The 25,924-nt window shown below is 40.4% G+C and overlaps 2 protein-coding genes and 1 long non-coding RNA gene across 9 annotated transcripts in view; 2 read left to right on the plus strand and 1 right to left on the minus strand.

Moving 5' to 3' along the window:
- The window catches only part of LOC134225650 (scaffold protein salvador), a 28,212-nt gene extending 4,692 nt beyond the window's left edge, over positions 1–23,520 (minus strand). Inside the window, exons 1-5 of one of the 7 annotated variants that reach the window (XM_062705943.1) lie at positions 23,363–23,520; positions 22,064–22,395; positions 4,283–5,639; positions 4,024–4,214; positions 3,830–3,962 (exon numbers count right to left, since the gene is read on the minus strand). In XM_062705943.1, coding sequence (XP_062561927.1) covers positions 3,830–3,962; positions 4,024–4,214; positions 4,283–5,639; positions 22,064–22,151 — 1,769 coding nt within the window. In that variant the 5' untranslated portion in view covers positions 22,152–22,395; positions 23,363–23,520. Of the gene's footprint in view, positions 1–3,829; positions 3,963–4,023; positions 4,215–4,282; positions 5,640–16,682; positions 17,172–22,063; positions 22,396–22,741 lie in introns of those variants that run through there. The other 6 variants (XM_062705929.1, XM_062705934.1, XM_062705921.1 and 3 more) reach the window with 6 other exon arrangements.
- LOC134225721 (uncharacterized) lies at positions 9,300–10,939 on the plus strand. The gene is made up of 3 exons (XR_009983311.1): positions 9,300–9,597; positions 9,686–9,954; positions 10,026–10,939. It is a non-coding gene; the product is annotated as an uncharacterized LOC134225721 (long non-coding RNA).
- Positions 23,521–23,957: 437 nt separating the features above from the next.
- LOC134225712 (calmodulin) lies at positions 23,958–25,906 on the plus strand. Its single transcript, XM_062706011.1, has 4 exons — positions 23,958–24,086; positions 24,156–24,186; positions 24,255–24,568; positions 24,642–25,906. Exons 1-4 carry the CDS (start codon positions 24,084–24,086, stop codon positions 24,741–24,743), a joined length of 450 nt encoding a protein of 149 aa, XP_062561995.1. The 5' UTR covers positions 23,958–24,083; the 3' UTR covers positions 24,744–25,906.
- Positions 25,907–25,924: the final 18 nt, after the last annotated feature.

Here is a 25,924-nt window from a genome sequence, read left to right on the forward strand (position 1 = left end):
CAAGAAATACTTGGGAGGTATTATACAATTTTTGTATAAGTCTTTGTACAGACTTCAGTGTGTTCCTGTAGAGTTAAAGGAAGGTCTGACATATGCTGGTTGAGTGTAATTGAAAAGGATAACTTTTTTGGTAGTTTTTCACGTACTGTACACTTTAAAGAATTCTTTAACGCATTTGAAACTTCGAATTTCATAGTACCCCATTATCTTCTGAAGTTTCACATTTTTTTTTGTAGCTCAACATTTCTTTCTCTATGACTTCTCTGTAGCGTAGTGTACACTAGGGTGGGTGTACCAATTGTCGCCATACATACGAACAACTATTTAAAAAAAAATAAGTTAAAGGCATGTGGGTGGACTTTATATATCAAGCGAAAGGTTTTTTTTCCTGCTCCTTAGAACAGCTGTGAAAACCACAATAAAATTTGTTGTTGTCCTCAAAACTGAATAATCCATAATAGGCACGCATGCACCAGTTGTGGCACTCTTTTTAATTTTGGTTCCTTATTTGGCAAAACCCATTGTTTTCTTATGGGTCTGGCCAAATAGGGACCACTAGTGCCACAACTGGTGCAAAGGACGTCAAAAATTAAGCAAAATTAATTTTCACAATTATGCTTTGCTTGTTTTGGAGGAAATCAAAGGTGTTATCGTATCATATAAATATGCTTTATCGATATGAACTTGGTTTGCGGTGATTTGATTGGCCATTTGGTATATAAAGCACTAGTGCGACAACTGGTGCTATAGCCACAACTGGTACATCTAGCCTATATTCAAAATGTGTAATTTAACATATGCTCTAGCAATGCTATAGCTGGAAATGAGTCTGATACTTGTTCCTATTCAACATAAAATTGTGACTTAATATCGTGCCGATTGAATTGTATTTTCGGAGTTCGCGTCCGATCGTGTTTCTATCAGCCCGCAAGACGATCGCGGGATCATCGAAAGATTTATTCTGCGTTACGTGAATAAATTATTTGGCGCAGGTGAATCAATTATTTAACGAGAAAGTTTAGCTCGTGTTTCCTTCAGCACGCAGAATGCTCGCGCGGTCATCGAAATATTTGTTCTGCGTTGTGCGGTTGAGTAAAATAAAATACAAGTCTTGTCCACGTCTGATCCTATTTCTTTTAGCACAATGATTTCGCGGCCTTTAAATTTAATTTTTTTTTTCTGCGTTTTGCGAATGAATAAATTAATTAACGAGAAAAAATAGTTTGCGTCCGATCGTGTTTCATTTTGCAAGCAGAACGAACGCGCGTTCATAGAAATTATCGAAACTTTTTTTCGCTTGCGATCGGAAAGTCGTAAAATTAACTAAAAAACGGTGCTTAACGTAAAAAAAACTACACACTACACCCGGCATGCCGTTTACCAAAACGAACCCAGCTACACTCCCTACCTCATATATCCAACATCCCAGTGATTTCTCGTGGAAGTGCAGATGACTCGTCGGCTTCCATCAAAGCGAGTATCACGTCAAAAATGTCCTACCTATTCCCTAATTGACCTGCATTCGGACACGGCCGGCGCTGGTATTGCTTAAATTTGTGGTCACCAGTTCTTACACATTGAGGATAATGTTAGTCCCAAACATCATCTGTTGGTTCTCTGTGTAATTACAGCTGACCTGGCAATAACGGAGTAGCAACCGTGGGCGGTCAATCATGCTCATGCTCATGCTCATAAATATCGTCCACACATATGGGAGCGAAATTTGCAGACAAGTTCCTAATGTGTGAACTAGCCTTGAAGCACGTGGGGACCTTAGATCTAGCCTTTAAGCCGACCAAATTTTCCCTTGGTTTGAAACTGCCTTAAACTCGCCTTTGTTCAGTTGATTTATTATAAATTATTCTTTTCATGCCGTCGTTTTTTACAGTGGATGATTTCGAAATAATCAGAATTATTCAGAAAGACTTTAATGATTCGAAAAAAATCAAATGATTAAACAACAGTACCTTCTTCGAAAGATTCAAAACAGAATAATGTAAAATAAACTTAATTCGAAAATAAGAATGTCTGTCCCTGCGCTTCATTTTATTGATGTTGAGGCGTGACCTGATTTTAAGGAAATACTTGTTAACCAAGTTACTAATTCCGTTCAATCCACTGATGAAATTGGCTAAATTTTAATGCCTCCGGAATAAGCAGAAAAAATCATTGATTGTGTTAAAAATCTCCCGGAGAAGCACCTGTTGTCATTAACTGTTAAAAACCTTAAGAATAGTCGATCTATGAAAAATACAAAACGGCATAGATAGCATTCTTTTAAAAGCAACACTAATAACATAACATTTCACACTTTTTTATGGGTTTCGTCCACTTTCTTTGTTAAGAGATGAGCCAGCCGAGGGCAGTAAATATCTCTAATAAGGACGAAAAACTATGGACTTTCTATGTATGATCAATGTAGAATCAATGAAAAAACGGGACAAATTAAGGAATTATCAGATTACGACGGGACATCACAAAAAGGTCTGAACGGGACTGTACCGTTAAATACGGTACGTATGGTCAGCCTAAGTACACAACTTTAGTACAAGCTTTGATTGCAAGTTTCGATGCATAACGCCATAACGTTTCTGCAGATTTTTGGGATAATAAAAAAGCTCACATAAAACGCGCACGCTAATAATACTTTACTTAGTGATTTTAAATGTAATATCACAAATTATTCAGCATTTCAACGAATTTCCCGATAATGCATTTGATTGTTTGATTGGGTTGTTTAATAAAGCACGGTAAAGGCGCAATCACTGCTAAGTGGATCAATCTGGGTTTTTTTAAATAATGCGTCTGCCTGATATGAAGCGAAGGGAGGGGTAATGGTTTCTTTGAATGGATGCGTCTGCCCGGTATGAGGAGAAAGCAGTTGATAATGTCTTCTTCAAAAGAACGTGTCTGCCCGGTTTAAGATGAAGGGAGGAGTAATGCTTTCTATACATGGAAGTGTCTGCTCGGTATAACACAAAAGAAGAGGTAATGCCTTCTTTAAATGGTAGCGTCTTCCCGGTACAAATCGAAGGGACCCTTCTTCAAATGAATACGTTTTCTCGGTATAAGGCGAAAGGAAGAAATAACGGATTATTCATAAAAACATCTATCCGTAACAAAGTAAAGAGATAAGATAGTCCTTGGCCCGTCTGTCAGGGGCAACTTAAATTTTGAAAACTACTTCTACATATTCTGGGAACAAGTCTATGCTGAAGGAGGCAGGGTTCAACTTTTTGCCTGGTCTAGCAAATTTATTCACTAGAAATCATATTGTTGGGTTAATTTTCATTTTGTACCCGTCTGTGCACTGGGGTAGTAGTGCACAGTAAGTTTGAGTCCTATCCTTATTAAATATCTTAACAATTAGGAGTAAGAAAAATCACAAAAACAAAGTATAAAAAGAGCAGTCACAGATCCATGAGTGAGTGAGCAATAAGTGTGCTGGAATACAATCTATTGCTGAATACTGTAAGAAGATGAACGTATGGGTTGATATAGCTACCCTAGACCGTTTTCCGTTTCAAAATTACAAAAATAAATGATCATGAGGTTGATATTTAGAAGTCGATAAATAGAAGAAATCATTTATTGCACTAATAATCGAACTGGCGACGAATGATGATGCGAATAGTACCTAAAAGAAGTCCCTGCTAACGTAGAGTGTACTTCAAGCAAGTTTTATTCACGTGTTTTCCAGGAAACCTGCGTTAACATGATAAATGGCTTTCGATTGATGTTAAAATTCCGATCACATAAAATCATAAGGTAATCACTTAAATTACACATGTGAATCAAGGTCAAACATCTTAGTTAGCATAATACCTACCTCAATGTTTCGTATTTCACCACGATCATGTGACACTCCTGCCGAAAAAGCTTAGTCAACATGCCGGCAATGCTCTCCAACTGTTGCAGCTGAAACATATCCCACTTGAGTTTGTGATCGTTTTCCGGCGTGGCTGCAAACATTTAACAATATATTACCGAAACACTTCTGAATTGCCCAGTTTTAAAGCTTACACTTGGCATAGAATTCCAACCATTCGGGTACTGCTTCCAGCAGGTACGGGTTCGCTGGAACCAGCGCACTATGTGGCGTGTAATGGGTGTGAGTTGCTATCAACGGCCGAGGGATGTCCACTGGCGTAGCGTGATGTAGGAAGCATGATGTCAGATAGGGATGACTATCCTGGGCCTGCCCAGTGATGCAACTGTAAAACGGAGAATACTCGTTAGGACACTCGATGAAGGTAAGAAAAAGGTATTAAGGAAAACTCACTTGTAGTAAAAAGTTCCGTGTTGTGCGGACTCGTGCCGTTCCCACCCGGTCGGTAGCCCCTCCCGCTCGAGCGGATGAGACCAATGGGTTGTTTTGGTGTTGTGATCGATGTAGTATTTACGACCGCGGAGCGTGTAGTCAACGGACCAACCCGGGGGTAGGGGAAGTTCCTCCTCTGTCGTCGAACTGCTGCTTTCCTGAGCCGGCTGTTGATGCTGTTGTTGGACGGCAGTGGTGGAACCGTGGCGAGCGTTGTGTAACAGCGCTTCTCCATAGGTCATTCCGTTGTTCTCGACGTTGGAGTAGAGTGGTTGCTGGGATTGAGGTGGTTGACTCCGGGCGGCCAGGTAGTTGATGGAAGACGATACGGCGGCCACATTGCTGGAAGTGTTGGTGACGTTAGAGAACAGCGACTGGTGCGAGGAGTTGTTGCTGTAGGTCTGATAGATGTTGGCCGAATTGGTGTTGCTGTAGATGGGGGACTCGGATCGGTTGATCTGGGTAGGGTTCTCGTAGATGTGGTAGTGGTCCGACTTTTGGATAGGTGGTTGCTGCCGTGTTGAGAATTGGCGGGCGAATGGCGATTGTGGTTCGTTGGCGAGGTTGATGTTACTGGAAGCCGCAGCCATAGTGGGGCTGTTGTTTCTCAGCAGATTACCGTAGTTCTCAAACCCATTGCGAAGGTTGTTGTTGGCGTTATGATGAAGCTGGTTGTAGGGATATTTGCGTTCGAAGTTGGATATGTACTGCTGTCGTAGGTGTTGCTGTTGCTGAGCTTGCTGGGCTTGCTGAAGTTGCTGTTGTTGGAGGCGGTATTGATGCGCAGCTTTATCGGCTTCACTTTGCTGCATTAGAATCTGGTCGATAGTTTCGATGTCTACGTAGTTTCCATGGCTGTTGTTATTTTGACGTTCGCTGGAGTTGATATTGTTTATAGAGGCTAGGTTTAGATTGGACGGCTTCATTGCCATGGCTAGAGCGTGCTGTTGGTGCATTTGTTGGTTCTTGTTGTTAGCCACCATCAGGACGCTATTAGTCGGGTTCAGAATGTTGGGCTGTTCACTTTGTAGCGAAAGGTTTACGAATTTCTGAGCAAGATTGGGAATCCTGTTGCTTGGAGTATATTTGCCCTCATGACCGAGGCCACCCATAGATGCAGTCACCTTGATGTTACCGAATTTCTGGACATTATTTACGTTGTTGTTATTAGGCATCAAAGGACCCGGAATGTAGATATTGTTGTTGTTGTTGTTATTATTTGGCCCAACATTGTTAACTCCAAAGCCCTGCTGTGAACTGCGACGTCCTTTGGTCAACTTATTTCTTGCTTGCGACTCACTCGTGAGAACATTGATTACTGTAAAGGGAGATAGATTCCAATACATTATTCCAATTCTAGTCTGATCTTAGTTGTTAAATAGCAAAAACTATTCACAAATAGAAAACAGAATTGAGGTTTCCTTTGTCACGACATTGCAGTATGGGAAGATCCATTAATTACGTAACGCGAAAATCGACAATGTTTAACTTCCCCTTTCCCCTGTGTCACATTTTTTGTATGAATCATCAAAACTTTTTGTATGGACTGTCACACTTTACTCTGCCCCCTTTACGACTACAGCGGAAATGATATCGAGCGAGTATCATCATACCGGATGTTGTAAGTTGATAGGAAGAAAATCACAATATTGATTTGACACGCTTTCAAAATATATAATGCATATGGTTCCGGATTGGAGGATTGGACCAAGAACAATCTGGTCACTTTAGTTTAACATCTCCTTTTAGTTCAATCAAAGTTAATTGCCTATTTCCGGGGATTAAACCACCCGACTTGGACGTTAATTTACAATGTTATGAAACTCATATATGGATATGTACGTTATGTGGAAGATATTGATTTAGAAAATGTATTGGAGGTAACCACTTTCCCTTCGATGGGACTCGAACCCATGACCCTACAGTATTTCGTATGACTCCTTTTATTTCGTATGATAGGTGCGCTGTGATGAACGAAGCTTTCGAAGCCGAAGCTTGGTTTGACCACAACACCGGTCTCCCTCCAGCAGTGGCGCGGGTCCACAGAGCGAAATTACACAGATAAAAATATGTTGTGATTTTAAATGTATTTTCATGCACATATTTGGAGCATGTAAATAAACGTAACATTCAGTCGATCTCACTATTTTTTTAAATCGAAATATATTTAAACGGTGCTTGCTTGTAAAATTCAATCAAATTTAATCGAATATCGAATGTTAATTCGTTTGATGGGGTAACCTGCAGTTTTACACGTCGTTGAATTTTCAAAATTATTTGCTGTGTAGGTGGAAATAGCTATTTTGAGCTACAAAGAGCAGAGCAATAAAACTTTGTTCTACTGTGTTGGTGAAAATTACACACCAAATTTATTTATCGTCGTCCAGCAAACTGAATTGCTGGAATTGCTTCAGTAAATTTCCTGTTGCTGAAACTTCAGCTAAGTTGGTTTTGTTAGCTGAAAATCCAGCAATTCTACGACATTGCTGAACATCCAGCAATGTATATGTCAAACACTTATTCATTCATTTAAATTGCCATGTTGCGACAGCGGCGAAAGCGGAACCGAGCAATAAATTGGTAATTTGCGGTTTGTTGATACCAACAGCATTATGTAAGCAGTTTGCAACCTATACCTTGGCCTATACATATTTTTCCAAGACTTATTGAATGTGGGGGGCTTATGTTTTTACCATATTTTCAATGAAAATTATTGGCAAACACAAACTTAAGATTTTGCTGAAAAACCAGTAAAATTTTTGCCGCGATAAAACTGCTGGAAACCAGCAATAGTTCTGTCAAAACGCATTGCTGTCTTGATTGCTGTAAATACAGGAAACCATGTTGCTGAATTTATTGCTGGTTGAACAGCACAAAAAAAATCAGCAAAATATTGCTGGTTTCCAGCAAAAAAAAAATAGTTTGTAGGGTAGTCCTTATTTTCATGAAATGGAAAAATCATCTTTTTTAATTGCAGAAAAAGGTGTGAACATTGTTCGGTAAAGTTGTAGTCCAGCTCATTCCAATCATTTTGCTAAAGGGGTTTGCTTATTTTCCAAAATTGTCCTTTGAACCGATTCATGGTAAAACCGTTTACCGGTTCCAATCGATTCAAATACGGTCCAGGAAGTACAAAACTACCATAGAATGCCATAACTTTTGAAATCATGAAGTTTGATATGCCGCATGATGGGGTTTGCTTATTTTCCAAATTTGTCCCTTGAACCGATTCATGGCTAAACCGTTTACCAATTCCCATCGGTTCAAATACGGCCCAGGAAGCATAAAACTACCATGGAATGCCATACCTTTTGAAATCATGAAGTTTGATACGCCACAAGATGTGGTTTGTTTATATCCCAAAATTGACCCTTAAACCGGTACTCGGTAAATCAGTTTACCGGTTCCAATCGGTTCAAATACGGTCCAGGAAGTACAAAATTACCATCATGAAGTTTGATGGGTCGCATGATGGTATTCGCCTATTTCCGTAAAGTGACCCCGTAACAGGTTCCGGCGGAACGTCCGGATTCCGGAATACAGGCCATATTTCGGACCGATCAAATTTCTGATCAAATTTGGTATAGTTTATGCGTCGTTTCTCTTCAAAATATATAAAATAATCATTTCCGAAGTATGCGTTCTGGCATATGGCCAAAAGCTAACACCCATTTTAAATCCGGAATAACTCCGGTATCAAGTGGCCAGTCCTAAAAATCCATAGAGCCCCTGAAACTTGAATAAATTCCGTTTCTTTTGGTGAAAATTGCGAAGAAAAAATTTCGAAAGACAAAAAAGTTACTGCCAAAAGGATTTTTATTTTCGTTTTCAAAAGGGGGGTTGGTAACGGAAGGGTTGAGCAAATACTGAATCGTGGGAAATTCAATTTTACACGTAGAAGAATAACATCAATATATGTTCTCTTCATAACTTTGCTTCCAAACTAAAAATTGCATCGCAACAACAACTGCATTTCAGCTTGAAAAGTATTCTGTGTAGGCAATGTGTTGATTATATTTAAATGGGCCACCCCACGGAAAGATCTTTCACATAAGGGTGTGCTTTCACAGTAATTTCCATACAAACTTTAAATGACATTATGCTATTAAAATAGCAAATGCAATCGTTTAAGCATCTGGGGGCAAAAAAAGTCAAGATTTGACTCACTCTACTGTGGCACCACCAACGAGCTGGGAACCGGCTTCATAGTGCTGGGAAAGATGAGCCAACGCGTGATTGGGTGACACACTGAAAACCAAAACTACCCAAAAGTGGGTTGTTTGCACTCAAAACCGTGGTTTGGGCCAATAACCCAAATTTGAGTAAAATGACTTTTTTGGCACTAGGTAGTTTGCCTTTAATCCCATGTAAACAATTTACCCAAAGCTGAGTTTAATTTATCCAAAGCGGACCTTGATCAACTCAAAATTGAGAATATTGAATTTACTCAAATTTGGGTTATTGGGCTGAGCAACCCCGGTGAGGTGTTTACATCTTGCTCTAGTTTTGGCAACAATCATGGGAAAGAAAGAGAAAACTACCCAAATTTGGGTAAATTTTTTCTACGATATTCTCAACAGTGCGTATATTGAACTCAAAGTTTGGGTTGATTTATCTGTCCGTGCAGCCAATCAACGCAAGGATGTGCAAGCTGAAGATAATAGGCCGATTCTTCAATAATAGCATCATCAACGTGTACAGCCCACACCAAGATGAATACACAACACACAGTGGTGTATTCATCTTGGCCCACACGAAGGGAGACTCGACGACGAGAAAGAAGCGTTCTACACTCACAAATAGAATAAATCTGAAATAGATTTGAAATTAAACATTTTCGACATTCTTTAATGTTATACGAATCATAGTTAAAAAAGTATACTATCAATGATAATAATGTAATGGATAATCAGAGTGCTCTTAAATGTATCGATCAGCCAAAAACCATGGCCTTTGAGGACAAAGTGTTTTCTACTCATGGATACAGCCGCAAAGCTGTCGCGATTGGCACGCGAATTCCAGTCAACGCACGGCCTCTGAACTTCCATGTCTCCGCAGCTCGCAAATTTTTACCACCGTAACTTATTCACGGTTATCTTCGAAGGATCGTATCACCGGGCAGAGGCGATGACAAGGAAGTTTACAAATTGCAGATTAATTACATGCAGCAGCTGACATTCGTCGAAACTCCGGATGCCTTTATTGAATTATCTACTTTCTTACTACCTACGTCAGCAAATTTCTGCCACCTCCGTAACACTAAATGTTTCAATTAGGTGTGAATTATTCATGGAATCCATAATTGAAAATACCATTAATACAGTTCAGTGACTAACTTTTGTTCCTGTTCCTCCTTCTTTCCAGCACCTGGACGATTAAAGGTAACAGTAAATGCAGCTGGAAGATCTTTTCGAGTTCGGGAACAAGATCCTGTCCGACGACTTTATGGAGATGAAGGCTTTTGCCTAGCTAAAATACGGCAGATTTTTAGAATCGGATTGGGATTGAAGAAACCGACTCTTCTCATGTTCTGCAGGAAGAAAGGCTACCATTATTTGAAATGGATGACCTAAAAAATTATTGGTACTGGTTCATGACAGTGGGGTTGTACAGGCAAGCCTAAAGGGCATTAGGTGAGTAAAAATCGAATTCTTCTAATATCCATCTTATTATTGAACTGTTATGTTCTTGTTTTTGATTCTAGCCAAAAGAAATGCTAAACCTCAGTGAGAAACCTGCATGGCAAGTGACGAGAAACACCATCAAAGATATTCGGGTCTCTCCAACTCGATTGCAGTCAAGTAGCAGAAATAAACAGATCCTCATTGGAGTCCCAACCATCTGCTGTTACCCATCGGAGCTTGAGGCGACCCCCATTGATAAAAATCGTCGTTGAACCACCGAAACCCAACTTCTATTGTCAAACTAGGTCGGCAGCTGTGCATCTACATCTTTGGTGGCATCGGATATCTAAATAGAACCTCAATACACCAAATCCAGATGAAAGGTCGAAGCGATTCTACTGGATTGACCCATGTCAAGGATTAGTAAGCCAGTCCTCATGCTATGGTGGCAACATCAGTCGATTTTCCTATGCAGCAGTGTCCACTATTCAGCCAACTCAAAAGATAGCACTAGCTGTGTGATAATATGAATTCATTGTCAAGCAGCCTTAATCGAAGTTAGTTAATGCATTGGTAGCGTAATTTGCTACCGGGTGAAGGAGAAAATGTAAGCTTTCGTGCAACGCTAATCAACCTCATCTGCAGCCAACGAAACAGTGTCCTCGACTCGAATCCGACTTTTTTCATCTTCACATCACTCATGCACCGTAAACCAGCTCTACAAATAGTAACCTAAAACGCATTGAAATTTATAATAATATTGTAATTAGTTCTGATCTCAGGTTCTGATAAATAAATAATGGATCATTTCTACAATTGTTTTTTCTCGTTCATAATTAAAAACAAAACAAAATTGAAATATTTCAAACGGAGGACAAGCAGGTACGATATGCTATGAAGGATTTTCAGTAAGTTAAACTATGATTCGTATAAATCAAAGTTATACTAAGCTCGTTTATGTGGCACTTATACGAAGTCGGGGTCAACCAGGAGAATAGCCAGTTAGAATGACTTTTAATCTATTTAGTATAGATTTTTCTCAGAGTGTATGCACAACTGGAGCAGACATACGATGGATGCCCACTGCGGGACGTCAAAATCGTCATTGGTGACATGAACGCTCAGGTAGGAAGCGAAGAAATGTATAGACCGGTCATCGGATCCGACAGTCTGCATACCGTATCGAACGACAACGACCAACGATGCATAAACTTTGCAGCCTCCCGCGGAATGGTAATCCGAAGCACTTTCTTCCCTCGCAAGAATATCCACAAGGCTACATAGAAATCACCTAATCAAGTAACGGAAAACCAAATCGACCACGTTCTAATCGACGGCAAATTCTTCTCCGACTTCACGAACGTACTTACTTACCGCAGTGCGAATATTGAATCCGACCACTACCTCGCTGCAGCATGTAGGCTGAACTGACTGCTGGAAAAATCGAGTTAGGGGTTTAAATACGTCTTCTTGAACTGGTGAACAATGGTTGTGAGGGAACACACGGAAGTTCTTATTACTGAACAAATTATCTTGCTTGAAATGGTCTTGTAGACAGAGCTAAATCCCGGGTTTTAATAGTTTTACTGGTGATATTCTAGAAGCAAGACAAGGATGCGGCTAGGGCTCCGATGCATGGTCAAAAACAGTATTACTGTTCTGTTTTCTCAAGAAAGGATTGATTTCCTATTGATAAGGGGCGCGCCTTCAATGGGATTGCTCTTTATGAAGAATCTAAATAGCGGGACCTTGTCATTGTGGTCTTGAGAAAACAAAACAACAACTGTATCGAAACCGATACTGCTTTGCTTCTCAATAGCACTGGAGTAATTCGACATTCACTTAAACACTTAGGATACGGGTAACGCTACAATAGATCTAATAATTGGTCGCAGTGGCACACTCGAACAGGAAAAAAACCTGAAACGACCTGAGCACCCACGGTAAGCCCCTATTTAAACCAGCCCAAACCATCGACACCCAAAATATGAAACATAATCAACTGAGCGTGGCGGAGCAGAATAATGTTTGAACCACCCTAATTATTAGTTTGCTGCTATAGGTGACGGTGTTTACATTCGCTCCGCGATAAGTTTTTAATATTTTTTTCGGGAAAATGCAGATTATATTGAGTTTTCGCTTCAAACAAGTGACTGATTCCAAAAAGCGAAGTTTAATCTGCATTCGATCAACATTTCGGGCTGCTCGTGTGCGGAGAAGTGTGTGAATAATTGACTTTGAGAAGAAGTGATAAACCCACCCAATCGCGAACTTCTGATAAATTGGCACGAAACTGCTGGTTTATGCTATACTAGCAGACCCGACGAACTTTGTATAGCCTAAAATCGATTTATTCTCCGATCAGTTCTCGAATTATGCAGAAATGTATGCTTCATTTGTGTAGGACCCCCATTTCCAGAAGGGGGAGGTGTTTTGAACCACCGCAGGAACATATTTTTTTCCCCAAAACCTCCACATGCCAAATTTGGTTCCATTTGCTTATATGCTGTGAACAGGTTAGTAATTTGAATATTAAACTTTTGTTCGATGCATTCTAAAGTTTGTGGGAGAGGAGTGAGGGAAGTGTAGTGTTGACCCGTGGAAGGTCCGGTGCCATATTGACTACCATCTTGGTACTCTTCCAATTATGTCCTTAAAAAAGGCCAATTTTCTGATGAAAATACAAATAACTTTTGATCTGCGCAAGATATCGGCAAGCTAACTATCACGGAAAGTTGCATTTTGTAGAGCTCTAAAACTTGTTTGACTTTATTGAGAAATTTGAAATCAAAAAGTTAGAACGGAAAAACTGTTTTTTTGTGGGACCACCCTAAGTTGAAATGGGAAAAATGCTCTATTACCAATTTAAGAGCTACAGAAAACATTTTTTTTAGCAAAATGATTAAAATGAGCTGGACTACATCTTTATAGAATAATGTTCACACATTTTTCTGCAATTAAAAAAGTTGATTTTTCCATTTCATGAAAACAAGGACCACCCTAATTTTCACCAACACAGTAGAACAAAGTTTTATCTATAACTCTGCTCTTTGTGGCTCAAAATTGCTATTTCTACCTAATTTCGCTCTGTGGACCATTGTGCACTGGCACGGAGCAAGAAGGTGTCTGATGCCAATCGTTTCAAAGGAGGAGACAACACGGACGAGCTGAGGAGATCTGTCCTAGAACTAACAGCAACACGGTTTCGTAACCATGAAATCCGATATACGACTGGTTCCGTCTCCAGCCGAGGTGTCGGTTTTGGAGTTTCCGGACCCGACCTAACAAAATCTGAGAGTTCAATCAAAGTTAATTGCCTATATTCCGAGGGTTTTTTTAGCTTTATTTAAGAAAACACAGTATAGTTACAGTTACAGAGTTCGTTTTACTAATTCTAAGCAAAAGCTAACCTGGAACGGTCAACAAATATTTAAGCATGCACCGATTTTTTTTCAACGCTAAACGATTATTCCATCTCACCTCCCTAAAGGATTGAACCACCCGACTTGAACATAAATTTTCAATGTTGTGTAAACTCATATGTGAATATGTACATTATTTGGAAGATATTGATTTGAAAAATGTATTGGAGGTAACCACTTTCTCTTCGATGGGACCCTCAGTACGCTAGACTGGTGCTTCAACCAACTAAGCTAAGAAGGACCTCCGTCAGCCTTCGCAACCTAGCAGCAACTGAATGAGCTCAAGATTCCCAAATTGGACAGTCACATCACTAGCAATCCATTTGTCAAAAAAAAATCTGAGAACTTGGCCCGCCAGTGTAATGTCTTTTCAGCCGAAGCCGCTGTACTTTTTGTTGCCTCCACATATCCAGCCGATAAGCCGATCGTCGTCTTCAAGCACCCGTGGATCCAGGCAATACTTGCCTACATGATGCACGGTACCACTTTTGCTTGGATCCCCGGTAATTGTGGCGTCAGGGGGAACACCACTGCTGATTCGCTTGCTGGTACCGGACACCTTGGTCTACGTTACACCAACTCCGGCCCTCTGGCCAACGAGAGAAACTGGACAAAGCATGTCGTCGGTCAGGACACTTTGAAGCTCAAAGAATTCAGTTTCTCTAAGGAAAATCAAGGGCTCCACAAGTACTTGGAGTGACCCGACTTCAAAACAGGAACAAATTGTGATCTCTAGGCTCCAATCCGGACACACCAGGGCCCTCCTTAGCCGTCCGGTAAGACGCGCGGCTACAAAGCAAGACCATGCTGAGGGTGGCTGGGTTCGATTCCCGGTGACGGTCTAGGATTGGAAATTGTCTCGACTTCCCTGGGCATAGAAGTATTATCGTGTTAGCCACATGATATACGAATGCAAAAATAGTAACTGGGCTTAGAAACCTCGCACTTGATAACTGTCGAAGTGCGTAATGAACACTTAGCTGCGTGGCGGCTCTGTCCCAGTGTGGGGATGTAATGCCAATAAGAAGAGAAGAAGGGTCTATCTCAGCTTCGGCGGAGGCCGAATTCGGTCTCACTTCGAGATCTGCGACGATCACTTCGTTTGCTGTTGAACCAAATACGGCAATCCCAGGGAGTTGAACAACATCCCTGCCAGTATCAGGGACGCACTTGCTGACGACGAAGCTGCAACGGCAGCGATCATCTGCTTCCCGAAGGACGCAGGATTATATTTTGAAATTTATTTCCCTCCTCTCTGCTTCAGGGATAAGTCCTATTGCCATAGGCAAATGGGCCTTCTAAGGATATAAGTCCCAAGCCCCAGTGATCACTCACTTCCGTTCAGCTGGGAAGGGGGGGGGGCTACCGCCTCCAATTTAGCACTAGCCATACGCCCATACACACCAAAAGTTATGCTGCCACATTGTCGATGAATTCTTCAAATCCAAAGATAACAGAATAAAAGAAAAGAATAAAATATGGCTGATAAATCGTATTTTATGGCATGCTTGAGCTAAATCCAGTCCTTCAGACGCAGACGTTTTACCATCAGAGATCAGCGCACCTAGGAACCAGGAAAACAGCGGAAGACATCATTTTCAGCGTAGTAGTAAGGAGTAAAACTACTGGAGTAATACCAGCAGGATCACCATAGGGGCCTACGGAGCTACAACGCACCAATTTTAATTCATAACTCTATTATCGTCCCACGCCCAACGTTTTGCCTTTCTCGTACAACAAAGTTGTTCCAAAAGGCTATAATTTTACTCCGAAAGTCACATTTTGGTAGGAAGCTCGGAGACCCATAGTGTTATATGCCAATTGATTCAGCTCGGAAAAATGAGCACATGTCTGTCCGCTTAGACCTTAAACCAAGTTTAAGCGTATGGGTAAGCACCGCTTAAGAGTTAAGCGGAGGTGAAGAAATCGGCCCTTGAGGGTGTTATTTGTAAGCTTTAAATTAATCGGCAACCCCTTGGTTGCCTCGCAAGCCGACCTCCGCCCAGCCTTCCTTTTATTAGTCATTGTTGCACTGCTTCTGGCGGAGCCCAAAGTTGGCCCGCAAATGGAATCCTTCTGATTCGCTTCCTTATGGTGTTGAACATAATATCATCTAATATCATCTTCCAAACTCAGACGTACAAGTTCATGATAGAATTAGAGGCAAAAGTATAGAATTGATAATGAATAATGTTTTTGTAAAAGTCGATTTAAAAGCGAGTGGATGGCAATATTTGTAATGGTATATATCGCACGACCTTCCTTCTGCCAAACTCCCGTATGAAGGGGGAGGGAAGAATATCAGTGTGGAAGCTGATATACCTCCACTGGCAAAAGGAAGGTGGTTTGATTTGCTCATATTCCATCGCGTGCGGAAGGGTTTTCTATCAACGAGTACTGTCTCTAAATTTCTAATATGACATCAGCATCTAGTTGAATAGGATTTTTATTGCGCAGCTATGTTTTCTCCATGCGTCCGTCTCGTCGCAACTAACTTAGCTGCTTGATAGAACAAAGCAGAGAAAGGCACTGCTGCTGTACCGTCGACCAACTACAGCTGAATTGATGGATGCCCCCACCAGGTTTAGTACACTAATTAATGAATTCCTTAAAAAAAATTCAGAAGAAAATCCAAAGAAAATAATCAGTGGAGTACTCAAGGAAGCATTTCCGAAGAAAACCCGCAATGGTTCCTTGGAGAACTTTTTTTTTTTGAAAAATTCCTGGAAAAAAATTTATATTTGTATTTTTGAAGGAATACTGAAAAATGTTTTCGCAGATTTCCGAAATTCAATTCAATTTTTTGTGGAAATTCCAAGAAATCATCCAAAATAATTCCCAAAGCATTTGAGGAAACAGAATTTCTTCAAATTAGTATCAAATGATGTTGTCCTTTATACTCGGATGCACTCCACAGTCAAAACATAGTTCTCACTGGGTCCACATAAAATGCGATACATGTACAAATTGTATGAAAAAGTGTGGATGGTGCCTTCGTTTTGGCATCTTATGTGGCATTATATACTATCTTCTGAAGACTGGATTGTGTCACTATGATATTCGCTTGACTTTGCACCTGGATTTCAATTAGCAAATGACACTTGTCCACAGAAATATAAACATTTCAATTAGCGACTGATCACTGCAGTGGAATATAATGAAACAATGTGATCCTATTTTCAAGACAGGCAAACAATGTTTCTGTATTTCTCGTGTCCCGAAAACTAGTTTGTACATGAGTAATGAAATATATGTATGTTTGCTTATGTTGTCTGTAGTAGAACAATGTTTTTCATCATAATTAACAGAACCTACCTGTCGTGATCTGACGCCCTTCGCTTCGACTAGCGAGGAGCTTGGCTACCTCATACTCGCGTAGTATACCGTATACCGACGCGGCTCCCATGCTTCAATGGCCGGCTTGGTACCACCCGATCATCCGGATGGAAGCGGAGCTGGTCCTCCAGATGGCTCCCACGCTTCGATTGCCAGGAGCGGTGTCACCCGCTTACCCGGATCGAAGCGGAGCTGGTCCTCCAGACGGCTCCCACGCTTCGATTGCCAGGGGCGGTGCCACCCGCTTACCCGGATCGAAGCGGAGCTGGTCCTCCAGGCGGCTCCCACGCTTCGATTGCCAGGGGCGGTGCCACCCGCTTACCCGGATCGAAGCGGAGCTGGTCCTCCAGGCGGCTCCCACGCTCAGGCCAATAGAGCGGAGCAGTCGTCGTCGCGTTCCGCGTCCGTCGAAAAAGTGACTAATTCGCTATCATGCAAGCGCTTTCGTTCTGCAAGAGCATGTAACGTTAGCGATGTGGTCATCGCTGTTAATCGTTCGATGTATATTTCAGTTGGAGGTTCGTATGCAGTACAGCTATACTGCTCTTAGAACTCGTATGCAACTGAGCAGTTTTTATTGACAATGTTTTCAAAAATTTCATTAAAATGTTTCATATAAATATTTTTTCATTTTAATTTTTAAGTACTATTAAAAACGAACTTTTATTCACCCTATCTCATATACATACTACAATACTCCACTCCTGTACTCTTGGAAAACATTCATAAATGATGTTGGGTTATGTTAAAAATTGACTCATAAATGTAATCAATTTCAAAACGTGGTAGTTTAAAATTAAACTAGTCTTCATATTAAATCAGTAAAAGATTGAAAATCTTTTCACAGCATACCATACTTTTGATGTTATAACTCTAAAAACAGCATGTAGTTGATTTTGCTCATACAATCGTGGGTAGAGCTTACCAGGCTCCATAACCCCAATATTGCATACAAATCAGAATGTCGATCAATATCTTCTCCGCTCATCAAATATTAAATGTCCAAGCTCCAAAAACCAAAAACTTTCGGTCATGCAGTCATGAACAAAGCTTATAAGGCTCCACAATCTTGTTCCGAATCAGAAAAGCCATCGATAATCTTTTCCGCTCATCAAATCTTAGATATTCTAACTTCAAACCAGAAAACTAAATCAGAAAACGAACAATGATCTTCTCTGCTCATCGAATCTCACATGTTCCAGCTCTGAAAAACAGGTTCACTACGCCAATCTTGCATTAATATCAGAAACAAAACGAACAATAATCTTCTTCGCTTATCAAATCTTAGTTAATACAACTTCAAACCCAAACACCACAACTTCAATCCTGCATTCGAATCAGAAAAATCATCGATAATCTTCCCTGCTTATCAAATCTCACATGTTCTATCTCCAAGTTCTCAACGCCATTCTTGCATCTCTATCAGAAAAAAAACGAAAATGATCTTCTCTGCTTAACGAATCTCACATGTTCTATCTCCTAAACCAGACTTCACAACTTCAATCTTGCATCCAAATCAGAAAAATGAATCCATGTTAGAAAAAAACGAACAATAAGCTACTCTGTTCATTGAATCTCACATGTTCTAACTCAAAAAATCAGGATCTCAACGCTTGTCTTGCATCCATATGAAAAACGAACAATAATCTTCTCTGCTCATCGGATCTCATATGTTCTATCTCTAAAACCAGACTCCACAAATTCAATCTTGCATCGAAAACCAAACTCGCCTAACGCCAATCTTGCAGCCATATCACAAAAGCGAACATCTTTTCCCCTCATCAAATTTTAAATGTTCCAACTCCAAAACTAGGCTACGGATGCTTTCGGTTATGCTGTCATGGATAAAGCTTATTAGGCTCCACAACTCCAATCTTGCATCCGAATAAAAAAAGCCATCGATAATCTTCTCCGTTCATCAAATCTTAGATATTCTAACTTAAAACGCGGACTCCATAACGCCGATCTTGCATCCATATTAGAAAACCGAACAATAATCTTCTCCACTCATCAATTTTCAAATGTTCTAACTACAAAACCAGGCTATGGCTGCTTTGGATAAAGCTTATAAGGCTCCACAACTCCAATATTGTTCCGAGTCAGAAAAGCCGTCGATAATCTTTTCGGCTCATTATCTTAGATATTCTAACTTCAAACCCAGACTCCACAACGCCAATTTTGCATGCAAATCAGAAACGAACAATAATCGTCTATGTTCATTGAATCTCACATGTTCCAACTATATAAATCAGGTTCTCAACGCCAGTCTTTTATCCATATCAGAACAAAACGAACAATGTTCTGTTTCCAAAATCAGACTCCACAACTCCAATCAATCAGAAAAGCTATCGATAATCTTCTCCGCTTATCAAATCTTAGATAATACAACTTCAAACCCAGACACCACAACTTCAATCCTCCATCCGAATCAGAAAAGCCGTCAATAATCTGCTCTGTTCATCAAATCTTAGATATTCTAACTTCAAACCCAGACTCCATAACGCCATTCTTGCATTCAAATCAGAAAAAATGAACAATAATCTTCTCTGCTCATCGATGTTCTATCTCCAAAATCAGACTCGGTAACACCGATCTTGCATCCAATTAGAAAAGCGAACAAAAAACATCTCCACTCATCAAATTTTAAATGTTCTAATTCCAAAACCAGGCTTCGGGTGCTTACGGTCATGCAATCATGGATAAAGCTTATAAGGCTCCACACCTCCAATCTTGTTCCGAATCAGAAACGCCGTCGATAATCTTCTCTGTTCACCAAATCTTAGATATTCTAACTTCAAAGCCAGACTCAACAACGCCAATTTTGCATCTAAATCAGAAAACTAACAATAATCTTATCTGCTCATCGAATATCACATGTTCCAACTCTAAAAATCATGTTCACTACGCCAATCTTGAATTAATATCAAAAACAAAACGAACAATAATCTTCTTTGCGCATTGATTTCACATGTTCTCCAAAATCATACTCCAAAACTCCAAACAATCAGAAAAGCTCACATCGATAATCTTCTCCGTCTATCAAATCTTAGTTAATACAACTTTAAACCCAGACACCACAACTTCAATCCTGCATCCGAATCAGAAAAATCATCGATAATCTTCTCTGCTTATCAAATCTCACATATTCTATCTCCAAAATCAGACTCCATAACGTAAATTTTCCATCCAAAACAAAAAAAAGTCATCAATATATTCTCCGTTCATCAAATTCTACATGTTCCAACCCCAAAATAAAGTTCTCCACGCCATTCTTGCATCTATATCAGAAAAAACGAAAAATAATCTTCTCTGCGAATCTCACATGTTCTCAACTTCAATCTTGCATCGAAAACCAAAATCTATAACGCCGATACGGCTGCTTTCGGTTATGCTGTCATGAATAAAGCTTATCAGGCTCCACTCCAATCTTGCATCCGAATAAAAAAAAACATCGATAATCTTCACCGCTAATCAAATCTTAGATATTTTAACTTCAAAGCCAGACTCCATAACGCCAATTTTGCATCTAAATCAGAAAACGAACAATAATCTTCTATGTTCATTGAATCTCACATGTTGTATCTCCAAAATCAGACTCCTTACGCCGATCTTGCATGCAAATCATAAAAGTGGTGGATATCCTCTCCACTCATCAATATTACATGCTCCAAGTCTAAAAAACAGGTTTCACAACGCCAATCTTGCATCCGTACCAAAAAATAAAACAAACAATAATCTTCTCCGCTCGTAAAAGTTTCCATATCCCAACTCCAAAAAAACAGACTACGGCTGATTTCGGTCATGCAATCATGGGTAGCTTACCAGACTCCACAAACCCAGTCTTGCATCCGAATCAGAAAAGCGACCAACAACCTTCTCCGTTTATCAACTCTTACAAGTTTAGCTCCAAACTCTTACAAGTTTAGCTCCAAACTCTTACAAGTTTAGCTCCAAATAGGCTCTTTAATGCAAATCTTGCAATAATCTGCTAATGTTGATTGTCAAATTTGACAATCAAACTACTCATCGCTCAGGCAAACGTGGAAAAAGTTTACCACGTTTTGCATAGGTGTTCCACAACCTATCGACTATCGCTGTCCCTCATTCATTGGAGAAACTGCTTTAATCAAAGGGGCTCAAACTATCCTTCGGTTATTCCTCTGTTCATTGGACGTCCTCCATTTCTCAAATTGACCTCTGTCTCTCTCGCTTGAATCGCAAATATTGAACCTACATTTTTTCATTAAATAGAGTACATCTACCATCGGCGCCCAACTTATTTTTGCTACAACCATCAACTATAAACCGCCGCCTTCTTATAGGGGTTCCATAATCTATTGGACATCGCCTTAAGTATCGAGGTTCCTTATTCATTCGACCACCGCCTTTTCCATCGGGGTCGCTTTTTTTTATTTGACCACCGCCTTTTCCATCGGGGTCTCACAATTATCTGACCACCGCCTTTTCCATCGGGGTCGCTTTTTTTTTATTTGACCACCGCCTTTTCTATCGGGGTCTCACAATCATCTGACCACCGCCTTTTCCATCGGGGTCATATTTTATCAAACTCCGCCTTTTCCATCGGAGGTATTCCCTTTTCCTCTTAATTTTACTCAGTCGTAGATTCTACTTCTACCGTCCACGCCATTGTCGTGATCTGACGCCCTTCGCTTCGACTAGCGAGGAGCTTGGCTACCTCATACTCGCGTAGTATACCGTATACCGACGCGGCTCCCATGCTTCAATGGCCGGCTTGGTACCACCCGATCATCCGGATGGAAGCTCCGCTGGTCCTCCAGATGGCTCCCACGCTTCGATTGCCAGGAGCGGTGTCACCCGCTTACCCGGATCGAAGCGGAGCTGGTCCTCCAGGCGGCTCCCACGCTTCGATTGCCAGGGGCGGTGCCACCCGCTTACCCGGATCGAAGCGGAGCTGGTCCTCCAGGCGGCTCCCACGCTCAGGCCAATAGAGCGGAGCAGTCGTCGTCGCGTTCCGCGTCCGTCGAAAAAGTGACTAATTCGCTATCATGCAAGCGCTTTCGTTCTGCAAGAGCATGTAACGTTAGCGATGTGGTCATCGCTGTTAATCGTTCGATGTATATTTCAGTTGGAGGTTCGTATGCAGTACAGCTATACTGCTCTTAGAACTCGTATGCAACTGAGCAGTTTTTATTGACAATGTTTTCAAAAATTTCATTAAAATGTTTCATATAAATATTTTTTCATTTTAATTTTTAAGTACTATTAAAAACGAACTTTTATTCACCCTATCTCATATACATACTACACTACCTTCAAATGATCTTCTTTGATTCGTTTTTAGGTGTAACGATTTTCATCAAACTTATTCTATTACTCACTTGGTATTTCCGGCGGCGTATCACGTTTGACATACTTTCCAACGACTCCATCCTTGATAGATTTGTCCTTGCTCTTGCGCGAAAGCATCGCCGTTTGCTGGACTTATTCTGCGTGAAAGTGTCTTCTCTTCTCAGGGTAATTAGATCACACAAAACGGAACGCACCCCCGGAGAAACCTTTCCCAGGGGCCGAAACTAAACCACTTCTGTAGGGAAATGACGTGGGAATGGCAATAAATCCAAAGTATGATTAACTAGCACTGTGCCTCCGCTTCGCTCACTCCCAGGTCGTGATGATCAAAATGATGCTTCTTTGAACTCTTGCTTGCCCGCTGGATGGAGTAAAACACAACACAAAAAATAAAGGTATGTCCGAAAAGGCGCGAGTAAAAAAAAAGGTGAGTATGTACTCCTTTTCTCTTTCGATTATGTGCCGGAGAAGTGCCCCTCAGTAAGGAAGGTCTTGGCAATGGCCCTCGTCGTTTATGATTTTTCGGGGAGATGCTGGGTAGATACTATTTCTGCTCGTTAATGTCTGTTTCTCTGTACATACTGACAGAGCTCCCAGCAAAATTTAAAACATCTTAGATATAGAAATCATTTTATCTTAATAAACGAAGCGCCTCCGCCTTCCAAATCAAATTGATTTGATAGGTTTGAGATTTGAATTATAATTACAATTAATCTAATTACGGTTTTGACATCAAGCTCACTGAGTGTAATTCCACTGCTTCACTTCTGCATCTACTACCCCTAAATAAATGTCAGAAAAAGAGCTCGATGTTGGCAATCTTGCCTATCCGAATGCGATGACGATGATGATGCTTTTCCAATTATTCTCGTTCACCGTCAACAACGACCGCACGCAGCAGCCGTTTTTGATTTTCTTTTTGTGTTGTGTGCTCCTCTTGCTCTTGCTTCTCCTTATTCGCCACCTCAACCTTCTTACCGAATGTGGAGTGTTCTTTTGTTTTCGCTTAGTCTCTTCTTCCCGCAAAAGGTAATAGTTCGTACTACACCAAGCATCGCATTCCAGTTTGCTCTTCCTGACGCTCAGATGCTCTTCTTTCGACGATGATGACCCTTCCTTGCTTCCTTCTTCTATACAAAGCTTGTGGGTTCTAAGGAGTTGCACAACCTTTTTTTATTTCGATCTCTTTTGGCAGCTGTCCTCTATTCCACTTTTCAACTTTCCAAAACACTTAGAAGCCCTGAGTTAGATTTCATAATTGATTGCAAAATGCCACTCGACGTACAACTGAATTCGCAAATCGCTTAAATTGTTCACTACTGACCTACCACTCGTTCCCAGTCCGAATTGAAAAGAGTAAGACAGTCGAAAAATCCGTCACCTCCGAAATTTTCTGCTGATTGAGGCGAGCGAGGCCAACCAAAACACACGCACATAACACAATACCCGATCATCGACTGACGAACCACTGACGGTGCAATTGACGTTTCTTTTTGTTTTGGTTCGTATGTGGCTTGATCGAGGATCGATCAAAATGCAGTGCAGTTTTTGTTTGCGGTTGTGCGTGACTTTCTCGCTTCAACCACATAACAGTCGATACTGCCCGGGTGACTGATTTTGATTTCAGTTCAGTGGAATATTTCGTCGATTGGTGAGTGGTAAACATTCCAACGCACTCGGTCGGCAGTGGGCCAGAATCATACAAAATACAAAACACTTTGGATATCAGGCATGTTTTCAAAATTCAAAAGACAATGTATTCAGTGTGATAATGAGACATTATTGATCACATAAAGTATGGCAAAATTATAACACCATATAATTAAGTGCACCATTTTCTCACTATTCATTAGGTTAAATTATCACTCAAATATTGATTGATTTTGATGAGAAATATTTTTATTCTCGCAAAATTATAATTGCCAGCCCACAGCAAAGAGAACTCACATCAGTTGTCGCAAAAATCCAGCAAGCAACAAGTGTTTCTTAATCAGTCCATTGCAATTTTAATTTGGGCCTCAGTTTCGTCATTGTTTAAAAGTTTTTGAAATGGTAAATATGAAACTATCTTCTTGCTAATATTTGTAACCAAGACATTCAATTATTTCCACCCCCAAACAGGCCCGTTACTTCAAGGAGCAGGACATCGATGGTACGTAGTCACTTTCTACAGCACACGACATCCATAAATTAACCATCTCCCTTTGTCCACCGTTCCAGAGTTCCGCGAGTGTTTCTACCTGTTCGCCCGCAGCGGACACATCACCACCCTGGACGAGCTGACCGTCATAATGCGCTCGCTGGGCCTATCGCCGACGATGCAGGAGTTGACGTCGTATCTGAAAAAGAAAAATGGCCGCATGAGCTTTGCCGATTTTCTGGAGGTGATCCACCAGCACTCGCGGGTGGAAAACCTTCCGGAGGAAGTGATCGAGGCGTTCAAGGCCGGTGACAAGAGCGGTCGCGGTACGATTCCGGCCCGGCAGCTGCGTCATTTGCTGCAGAACTGGGGCGAAGGGCTGTCCTTCCGTGAGGTACGTTGAGGGTTATCTTATCTAGTTTTGCTATTGGGTGACACTTAACAATAAATATGCTTTACAATTTCAGGTTGACAATATCTTTCGAGAAGCGAATGTATCTAGCAATGGACATGTCCGCTATGCTGATTTCGTACGGGTTGCTTGTGCTCCAGTACCGGATTATTATTAGGTTTCTCTTCGAGTGCCTTCATATCTATAACGCACATTCCTTTTTGTCCGTACTATATTTTGTAACAATATTAATTTATATTTAACTTTTAACAAGAGCAATCGGGTTGCAGACTATTTGGGCGACGGCAAAACGAAAAGATATTTTAGTTACTAGATAAAGATTGTCGCTGTCGTCGCTGTCCGGAACATCTTTTGCTGGCGAGGATAGGGGAGCTAGATGTCAAAGAAGGAAAATCCATACGATTTGACTACACTGACAAAAATCCAATCATATCCATTATGTGTGGCACACATAAATTTTGACTATGGCATTTCCCACATAACGGCTATGTGAATTCGCATAGCATATATGTGGAAACACACATAACCGTTATTAACTAATAACCTTTATGTGGATTCTCCTATAGCGGGTGGTTATTAACGCACACATAAAATTTATTTGGAAATTTCTTTAGATTTTTGCCAATAAAAATGTGTGGATTTTTATTAGTGTAGAGATGTCGTAAAATCCCGATTAATCGATTAGTTACTAATCGATTACTCTTGATGCTTGTCGATTATTGAATCGATTAATCATTGTATAGTAATCGATTCAAAATTAATCGATTATCACAACGATGAATCGATTAATCGAAATAATCAATTAATTTTCGACATCCTTATGATGTCGTAAAATTCTGATTAATCGATTAGTAACTAATCGATTACTCACGATTCCTCTCGATTATTGAATCGATTAATCGTTGGGTAATAATCGATTCAAAATTAATCGATTATCACAACGATGAATCGATTAATCGAAGTAATCGATTAATTTGCGACATCTCTAGATTTGACAGGTATGTACCACACATGTTTCGGACAGCAGAACAAAGGGAACCGAAGCGACAATCTTTATCTAGTAACTAAAATATCTTTTGCAAAACGTCCTTATTTATTTCTTCTAATTCTTTTACACGAATTTTATGAACGACAGCTTGCGTTTTATTTCAACGAAATATGTTTAGTGTGCATAGTTCGTTCGCTTTATTCCTCGTATGCATTTATTGTTTGTCACTTCAGTATTTCAGTTTATAAAGTAGTTGCAGTATTTGTTTGTTTTAGCTTAGCAATAAATTGCATCTCGCATTAAAAAAAGTGTTTGAATGACCGAAGAGTTTACTTTATGTATGTTTATTT

This window comes from Armigeres subalbatus, chromosome 1, assembly GCF_024139115.2.
Source record: "Armigeres subalbatus isolate Guangzhou_Male chromosome 1, GZ_Asu_2, whole genome shotgun sequence".
NCBI lineage: Eukaryota > Metazoa > Arthropoda > Insecta > Diptera > Culicidae > Armigeres > Armigeres subalbatus.

Excerpts from the sequence above, each read along its gene's own strand:
- LOC134225712 (XM_062706011.1), top strand. Across the intron at positions 24,187-24,254 it reads CAAGGAGCAGGACATCGATG|AGTTCCGCGAGTGTTTCTAC; the intron begins GTACGTAGTCAC and ends CCACCGTTCCAG. Across the intron at positions 24,569-24,641 it reads AAGGGCTGTCCTTCCGTGAG|GTTGACAATATCTTTCGAGA; the intron begins GTACGTTGAGGG and ends TTACAATTTCAG.